The 9,747-nt window shown below is 43.7% G+C and overlaps 1 protein-coding gene across 2 annotated transcripts in view; it reads left to right on the top strand.

The window, feature by feature from the left end:
- The first annotated feature begins 1,064 nt into the window (after positions 1–1,064).
- Positions 1,065–9,747, top strand: part of net1 (neuroepithelial cell transforming 1) — a 165,810-nt gene continuing 157,127 nt past the window's right edge. For both annotated transcript variants that reach the window (XM_072562949.1, XM_072562948.1), the window contains exon 1: positions 1,065–1,287. In XM_072562949.1, coding sequence (XP_072419050.1) covers positions 1,175–1,287 — 113 coding nt within the window. In that variant the 5' untranslated portion in view covers positions 1,065–1,174. The remainder of the gene's footprint in view (positions 1,288–9,747) is intronic.

The raw sequence follows: 9,747 nt of genomic DNA, 5'->3' as shown, positions 1-9,747 counted from the left end.
GGCCTGAAGTGGTGACAGGGCATCTCCTGAAGAACCTGGTAGAGCTTTCAGGCACCAGCTAAAAAGATATCAAAGAAAATCACTAACTCAGATATTACACGAATCTGAGTTGTTCAAAAAAGAATGTGTTTTAACTGGAACAGAGAACTGTCTCGTAGAATGGGCCCTTTGGCCCGCGATATTGTGCCGAACAATGACACCAAATTATAGTAATCCTTTCTGCCTACCCTTGGTCCATATCCCTCAATTCCTTGCATATTCATGTGCTTTTCTAAAAGTCACTTAAACCTTTAGAAGTTTATCATACCTACCTCTATTACCACCCCAAGCAGTGTGCTCCAGATTCTTACCATTGTGTAAAAAATACTTGACCCCGCATCTCCTTTGAATTCCCCCCTTCACCTTAAATATATAATTACAATATGTACAATTGAAGTTATCTACAGAAACAAATAAAATTAGTGAATCTAACGATAATGTGCAGGAAAATAATTACACATAAAATAATGCGAACTTAAAAGATTTTGCTACTTATAAACTTTGCGTTCAGCGTATGATAAGTTCAGGGAATACAATTCGTTGACACACGTGTTTAATAAATCGATGTGTTCTTTCCTTTCTTTCACACTGGTATAGAGTATTTTGCTGATAAGCGCCTTCTCAGCTCGAGTGAGGCTTCAGATTGGACATGGATCGGGAAGGCCCCGGCGTTGCCCCAGCGACGAGGTGGCCGCTGATTGGTGCATTCGAGCGGCGGCAGTTTCAAACGCAGGGGGCGGTTAAGGCCCAAGGCCGGAGAGACCGGGGGATCAGGGAGTGATCGGGGGGAGGAGGGGGATCAGGGAGTGACCGGGGGGAGGAGGGGAGTGATCGGGGAAAAGGGGGGATCAGGGAGTGATCGGGGGGAGGAGGGGGATCAGGGAGTGACCGGGGGGAGGAGGGGAGTGATCGGGGAAAAGGGGGGATCAGGGAGTGATCGGTGGAGGAGGGGGATCAGGGAGTGATCGGGGGGAGGAAGGAGGGGAAGTGATCAGGGAAAAGGGGGGAGGAGGGGAGTGATCGGGTGGAGAAACCGGGGGAATCAGGGAGTGATCGAGGGGCATTTGGGAGAGACCGGGGACAGCGAGGTCCGTGGAGTCCTGGGGCTGGTGACAGCAGCCTCACACCCAGAACCATGAGTCAGGCCCAGCCGCTGGCGAAGGAGAACAGGCGGCTCTCCAACAAGAGGAAATCCTCAGCAGCATCCAGCAGCAGCAGCACCCCAGAGCCAGCGGATAGCAGCAGGCGGTGAGTGAATGGAAGCTGGGATAGGAGTCTGGAGCCGGCCTGCACACAATCTTCCCATCCCCTTTCGGTGTAGTGACAATAATACTAATCTTTCCATACAAGTACATCTTGATTGAATACAAAGCAGAAGCAATTAAATAAACACCTCAATTTGCTTAATATATGATTGAAAACTTCCGTGTGCTTTCGTACTCGAGTGCAAGAGACAATAAAATCTAAATAATACAAATTCTTAATATAAATGTTATCTTAAACTAGCTCAATAAATTTTAATTTTACACATTTATTCTTTTAAAGCCCGTTACCTGTTCGGATTTTTTTGACATTTTTCAAGTTAATTGGACAACCTTTATTTTTGGAAAGTGTTTTCTTCTTGTTTGAGTACGTCACGATGTGGGAGCTTAGTTACTGAAATAAATGCTTCTCAGTCAATTTTTCATTGAAGCTGAAATCACTTGTCCGCATGATTGATTTTGGTTGAATTTGATTCATTATAATGCATCTAGGACGCACTTTGTTATTGTCGAATTGATGTCTGGGAAACGTTAGCCTTATTACATGCCATCGTTTGTACCACATTGCTATTGTCCATGCCAAAAATGAATTTGTTAGTTATCATAACTTTGTATTCACACTCTTCCCCACAGTCTATATACTCCCATAAAATTATCAGTAGTGATTGTGAAAAATCATGTTCATAATAATGTGATAGCCTTGTGATTTCCACATCAATAATTTATATGGTGTCTTTAATGTCATGAAGCAATCAAAAATACTTTGTAAAAGCATTATGAATAAACATTTGACACCAAGCCACATAAGGAGATATTAGGCCAAGTAGAGTCATGCAAATGTACAACATGCAAACAGACCCTTCTATCCAACTTGTCCATGCCAGCCAGATACTTTTAAGTTAATCCAGTCCCATTTGCCTGCATTTTGCCATATCCCTCTAATCCATTCCTATTCATATACCCACCCAGGTGTCTTTTAAATGCTGTAATTGTACCGGCGCCCAACACCTCCCTCTGGCAGCTTATTTCAATACCCACCACCCTCTGTGTGAAAAAGTTGCCCCTTCAATCCTTTTTAAATCTTTTCCCTCTCAACATAAATCTGCGCCCTCTAGTTTTGGACTCCCCTACCCTGGGGAAAAGACCTTGACTATTCACCCTATCCATGTCCCTCATGATTTTACAAACTCCCTAAAAGGTCACCCCTCAGCCTCTGATGCTTCAGGGAAAATAGCTCCAGTCTATTCTGCCTCTCCCTGTAGCTCAAACTCTCCAACTAAGGCAACATCCTTGTAATTTTTTTCTGAACTCTTTCAAGTTTACAACATCTTTCCTATAGCAGGGAGACCAGAATTAAATGCAGTATTCCAAAAGTGGCCTAATCAATGTCCTGCACAGCTACAACATGACTTCTCAACTCCTATACCCAATGCACTGACCAGTAAAGGCTCACATAACAAATGCTTTCTTCGCTATCCTGTCTACTTGCAAGTCCAGCTTCAAGGAACTATGAACCTGCACCCCAAGGTCTCATTTTTCAGCAACAGTCCCCAGGACCTTACCATTAAGTGTACAAGTCCTGCACTGATTTACCTTACCAAAATGCAGCACCTCACATTTACCTAAGTTAAGCACTATCTGTCAGTCCCTGGCCCATTTGTCCATCTGATCATGGTCCCATTATACTTTGAGGTAACCTTCTTGGCTGTCCACTGCACCACCAATTTGCCATTTGCCAACTTACTAACCATACCTCCTATATTCACATCTAAATCATTTATATTGCGTTAAGAAGGAACAGACCCAGAACCGATCCTTGCAGCACACTTCTGGTAACAGGCATCCAGTCTAAAAAGCAACCTTCCACCACTACTCTCTCTCTCTCCTACCTTCAAGCCAATTTTGTGTCCAAATGGCTGGTTCTCCCTGTATTTCATGTGATTTAGTCTTGCTAACAAGTCTACCATGCAGAACCTTGTTGAATGCCTTACTGAAAACCATGTGGACAATGTCCACTGCTCTGCCTTCATCAATCTTTTTCATCACTTCTTCCAAAAACTCAATCAAGTTAGTGAGACACAACATCCCATGCACAGAGTCATGTTAACTATCCCTAATCAGTCCCCGCCTTTCCAAATACAGTACATGTAAATCCTGTCCCTCAGAATCCCCTCCTACAACTTACCCACCACTGACGTCAGACTGACCAGTCTATAGTTCCCTAGCTTTTCCTTACCATCTTTCTTAAATATTGGAACCTTCAGGCTTCCGGCACCTCACCCGTGGCTTTCCATGATAACTAATATGCTGAATAGTATGGCCTTTTTAAGTCAGTGTTTTTTCCCTTTTGTGAAAACCATTGTAGTTTGTGGAATGTCCAGGTATTAAAATTAGATAAAATTTGCAAATTAGCAGTCCTCTTTCTCAGTGTCTATCATTACTGTCCCATATTTCCTCAGCTGCCTGAGGAAGAAGAGACGTTGTTGTGCCTTTGTAACCAGTGCATCCACATTAAGATCCCAAGAAAGCTTGTTGTGGATGACCATTCCCAGGAACTTGACACTCTCCACTCATTCCACCTCTGTGCTGTTAATGTGTAGGGGAGCATGAGTAACATCCCACCGAAAGTCAGTAGTGAGTTCCTTGGTTTTGCTGGCATTGTTCTCAATGCACCATGTTTCCAGCTCTTCAACCTCCCATCTGTAGTCTGTTTCGTCACCATCTGAGATTCGACTGACGATGGTGGTGTCATCAACGAATGTGTGAATGGCATTAGTCTGGTATTTGGCGAAACAGTCATGGGTATACAGTAGTACAGTAGGGGGCTGAGTATGCACCCCTAGGGGGTTCCAGTGTTGAGTGTTAGTGAGGATGAAATATTGTCCCCAGTCTTCAGTGATTGTGCCCAATGGGTCAGGAAACTGAGGATCCAGTTGAGAGAGTGAGCTTAGTTGGAGATCACTAAGTTTGGTAATAGTCTCGAGGGGATAATAGTGTTGAAGGCTGAACTGTAGTCCATGAGTAAGATTCTTGCGTGCTAAATGTCTTGAAATGCATAAAAGTGGATAAATCCCCATGACCTGATCAGGTGTACTCTAGAACTCTGTGGGATGCTAGGAAAGTGATTGCTGGGCCCCTTACTGAGATATTTGCATCATCAATAGTCGCAGGTGAGCTGCTGGAAGACTGGAGGTTGGCTGACATGGTGCCACTGTTTAAGAAAAGAGCAAAGGACAAGCCAGGGAACTATAAACCATTGAGCCTGACTTCAGTGGTAGGCAAGTTATTGGTGGGAATCCTGAGAGACAGGATGTACATGTATTTGGAAAGGCAAGGACTGATTAGGTATAGTCAACATGACTTTGTGCATGAGAAATCATGTCTCACAAACTTGATTGAGTTTTTTGAAGAAGAAGCAAAGAGGATTGATGAGGGCAGGGCAATAGACGTGATCGATACGGACTTCAGTAAGGCGTTCGACAAGATTCCCCATGGGAGTCTGGTTAGCCAGGTTAGATCTCATGGAATCCAGGGAGAATTTGCCATTTGGATACAGAACTGGCTCAAAGGTGGTGGTGGAGGAGGGTTGTTTTTCAGATTGGAGGTCTGTGACCAGTGGAGTGCTACAAGGTTCGTCGCTGGGTCCACTACTTTTCATTATTTATATAAATGATTTGAATGTGCGCATAAGAGGTATAGTTAGTAGGTTTGCAGATGACACCAAAATTGGATGCTTAGTGGACAGCAAAGAAGGTTACCTCAGATTACAATGGGATCTTGATCGGATGAGCCAATAGGCTGAAGAGTGGCAGATGGAGGTTAATTTAGATAAAAGTGAGGTGCTGCATTTTGGGAAAGCAAATCTTAGCAAGACTTATACACTTAATGGTAAGGTCCTAGGGAGTGTTGCTGAACAAAGAGACTTCGGAGTGCAGATTCATAGCTCCTTGAAAGTAGAGTTGCAGGTAGATAGGTTAGTGAAGAAGGCATTTAGTAGGCGTGCCTTTATTGGTCAGAGGTTTAAGCACAGGATTTGGGAGGTCATGTTGCAGCTGTATAGGAAATTGGTTAGGTCACTGTTGGACTATTGCGTGCAATTCTGCTCTTCTTCCTATCAGAAAGATGTTGTGAAACTTGAAAGGATTCAGATAAGGCTTGCAAGGATGTTGCCAAGGTTGGAGGATTTGAGTAATAAGGAGAGGTTGAATAGGTTAGGGCTGTTTTCTCTGGAGCAGCGGAGGCTTAGGGGTGACCTTTTAGAAGTTTATAAAATCATGAGGCGCATGGATAGGGTAAATAGACAAGGCCTTTTCCCTGACATGGGGGAGTCTAGAACTCGAGGGCATAGGTTTAGGGTGAGAGGGGAAAGATATAAAAGAGACCTAAGGGGTAACTCTTTTTACACAGAGGGTGGTGCATGTGTGAAATGGGCTGCCAGAGGAAGTGGTTGGGGCTGGTACAATTGCAACATTTAAAAGGCATTTGGATGAGTATATAAATAGGAAGGGTTTGGAGGGATATGGGCCAGGTGCTGGCAGGTGGGACTAGATTAAGTTGGGATATCTGGTTTGCATGGACGAGTTGGACCGAAGGGTCTGTTTCCATGCTGTACATTTCTATGACTCTATGTTCTTGGTGTCAAGATGTTCCAGGGAGGAGTGAAGGGCAAGTGATATGGCATCTGACATGGATCTGTTGGTCCGATAAGCAAATTGGAGTGGGTCAAGAGTAATGGGGAGGCTGGAGTTGATTAATGTCATGACCAGCCTTTCAAAGCACTTCTTGACCACCGAAGTTAGGGTCACTGGGTGGTAGTCATTGAAACATGCTGCATGAGCCTTCTTACAGGGATCATGTTGGGCCTCTTGAAACAGGCAGGGACAGTGGCCTGCTGCAGGTAGAGGTTGAAAATGTCCGAGAAGACCTCTGCCAGTTGATCTGCACATGCTTTGAGTGCATGGACTGGTACTCCATCTGGTGCCAGCGCTTTCCTTGGATTCACACGAAGGAAAGCTGATCTGACCTCTGATGAAGTGACTGTTGGGATAGGTTCATGATGACAATGAAACCGTTGCTGATTGACATGAAAAAAACCATCTGGTTCACTAAAGTCCTTTAGGAAAGGAAATCTCTATCTTTACCCAGTCTACATGTGATTCCAGATCTACAGCAATGTCATTGACTCTCATCTGTCCTCTGGGCAATTAGGGATGGGCAATGAATACTGACCTGGCCAGTGACGTTCACATCCTATGAACAAATGTTGTATTTATTCACTCAAAGCTTGGTTCTCTATTTGAATACTGTCTCCTCCTGCTGCTTGGCTTTTCTTTATTTGTATTTTAATACTCTTGGTGTAAACAAATTGAACGAAATGGAAAAGAAATGGAAACGAAATGGATAGCACTGCTGCCTCACAGCGCCAGAGACCTGGGTTCAATTCCCGACTCAGGTAACTGACTGTGTGGAGTTTGCACATTCTCCCCGTGTCTGCGTGGGTTTCCTCCGGGTGCTCCGGTGTCCTCCCACAGTCCAAAGATGTGCAGGTTAGGTGAATTGGTCATGCTAAATTGCCCGTAGTGTTAGGTAAAGGGGTAAATGTAGGGGAATGGGTGGGTTGCGCTTTGGCGGGTCGGTGTGGACTTGTTGGGCCGAAGGGCCTGTTTCCACACTGTAAGTAATCTAAATCTAAAAAAAAATCTAAAAAACTCATCGCCATATTCATTACGATACAAGCAACTAATTAATTTTTCGACACCTTTATGCTATGTTACCTTTAAACTAAAGTTTACCAGAATTGGATGCGAACAGCTACCAAGCCCCAGAAATTAAAGTTCAGTGAAATTATCAAAGAAAGCTAAATAAACAGCAATGACTTATACTTAAGTGGTGCCTTCATCATAATACTATAGAATGTCCTTCAGATGTGTTATGAAACAAAATATGATACTAAGTCAAGTAATGATGACCCAAAAGATGTTCAAAGACATTTTAAGGAGTGTCTTAAAGGAGAAAAGTGAGGTTGTGAGGTGGAGAAGCTGATGGAAGGAATTCTAGAACTTGAGGATGAACACACACTTTCAGGGGTGCTGGTGACAAAACTAAGGATGAACTGTTTCAATGACAGTATTCTTCAATAAAAAGCTGAAGTTTTGTTACTTCAGAAACAGTTGCACAATGCTGCCTCATGTCATACATTAGCCATAAGTTGGTATGCTCATTGAGATGTATCAAAATTCGAAAAGCAGGAAAATATGGATTAAGTCATACACAGCAAAACTGGTAAACTGGGCAACAAAATTTACGTTGCATATTATCAATGTCACTGTTGCAGGCAAATTTGTTTTTGGAAATCAAAAATGTTGACTGGTCTCTTGTTTATATACAAGCATTGAGCTTGCATTCTAGCCAACCGATATATTAAGCAACAGAACCTGATGTATTCACAACAAGACTGGAGATTCATATGTACCATATTGATACCCAAGAGTGAATTGGCTTGCAAGGCCTCAACTCAGATAAACCTTAGGTGGTGCAAATAGATTATTTTGGATAAAAAGTAGCTTCACAAATTATCAGAAAACAATGAACTAGGAATATAAACCTTTAAAATAAGGATAGAGATGTTGCTAGCAATATCAGCATTTGCTTCCCATATCTATTTATTCTTAAGAAAGTTGTGGTAAGTTGTCTTTTTTGATCTGCTACAATCAATGTGATGCAATTACATGCAAAGGGCAATAAATGGGAGTGAGGAGGTGGGGATCCAGGATTGTACTCAATGAAACTGAAGAAATAGCAATATAGTTCCAGATCAGGATGGTGAATGACATGGAAAAGAACTTGTAGGTGATAGTTGTGCCCTTTACCTTGACTGCTACCTCTGGCATCTTGTATCTGCCATGTGTTTCTGTATGTGGTACAGAGTATGGGTTGTTTAAGGTAGTTTGCTACCATCCTGCTTTATCCATAATCCATATATAGACCAGACTAGTCTACATATAACTGGTATAGGATAGTCATAAATGGAACCTGTTTTAATTAATATGCTGCTTGCTGGAGATCCAAGGTGGCAGTGGTCTGAGTGGTCTGCTGTGCTGGGTTCTGTGCCATACTCCCTGGCAAGGTGGACCTTTACCCGCCTCGTTAACCACCCCAGGAGAAAAAATTGCTAATGTAAACTTACTGAACATCTATCGCTGCTAAAATTGTGGTTTGACAGTTTTAAGACCAGGATGAAAGCAAACAAAGGAAAGGGGCCTAAAGGAGTGCAGCAGGCAGGGCACTCCCCTACTGCGTCAGGGGTGTCTGTGTACATTGCTCAAACACCCGGGGTGGCCCCTTTGGATTTACTACAGCAGCAGTTATTCTCGGAGTTTGGCAAACTCCAAGAAAAGATTGAAGCAGTGGTGGAACCACTATCTGCCATGCTGAAAGAGCATGAGCAGGATATTCAAATGTCAGACCAAAGAGTAGAGGCAGTGGATCTGAGGATCGCGGCATCGGAGACCATAGCGGAGGTCTCAGGAGGAAGGACCCAAACAATGGAAGACCAGGTTCGGGTCCTTCAGGAGCTAATGAATGACCAGGAAAACACAAATAGAAGAAAGATCTTACGGCCTGTGGGTCTTCCGGAATGCGAGGAAGGTGAAGAGCTTTTGATTTCCTGGAGAAGTGGCTCCCAAAGTTCCTGTGGCTGGAGTTGGAGTTGGGCCTGTTGGGTGTGGAGAGGGCCCACTGGATCGCAATGCACAGGTTCAGGCCAGACCCGCGCCCCTGTGCGGTTCTAGTGCAACTCCTGCGTTATAAATTATTTGGATGTGAGCATAAGAGGTATAGTTAGTGAGGTTACAGAACAAAGAGACCTTGGACTGCAGGTTCATAGCTCCGTGAAAGTAGAGTCGCAGGTAGATAGGATAGTGAAGAAGGCGTTTGGTATGCTTTCCTTTATTGGTCAGAGTATTGAGTACAGGAATTGGAAAGTCATGTTGCGGCTGTCCAGGACATTGGTTAGGCCACTGTTGGAATATTGTTCGCAATTCTGGTCTCCTTCCTATCGGAAAGATGTTGTGAAACTTGAAAGGGTTCAGAAAAGATTTACAAGGATGTTGCCAGGGTTGGAGGTTGTGAGCAACAGGTATAGGTTTACTTGGCTAGGGTTGTTTTCCCTGGAGTGTCAGAGGCTGAGGGGTGACCTTATAGAGGTTTATAAAATCATCAGGAGCATGGATAGGGTAAATAGACAAGGTCTTTTCCCTGGGGTGGGGGAGTCCAGAACTAGAGGGCATAGGTTTAGGGTGAGAAGGGAAACATATAAAAGGGACCTAAGGGGCAACCTTTTCATGCAGAGGGTGGTACGTGTATGGAATGAGCTGCCAGAGGAAGTGGTGGAGGCTAGTATAATTGCAACATTTAAAAGGCATCTGGATGGATATATGAATAGGAA

Source organism: Chiloscyllium punctatum, chromosome 44 (genome assembly GCF_047496795.1).
Source record: "Chiloscyllium punctatum isolate Juve2018m chromosome 44, sChiPun1.3, whole genome shotgun sequence".
Taxonomy (NCBI): Eukaryota; Metazoa; Chordata; class Chondrichthyes; order Orectolobiformes; family Hemiscylliidae; genus Chiloscyllium; species Chiloscyllium punctatum.
The sequence above is the reverse complement of the archived record's forward strand: the minus strand, read 5'-3'. Positions and strand labels throughout refer to the sequence as shown.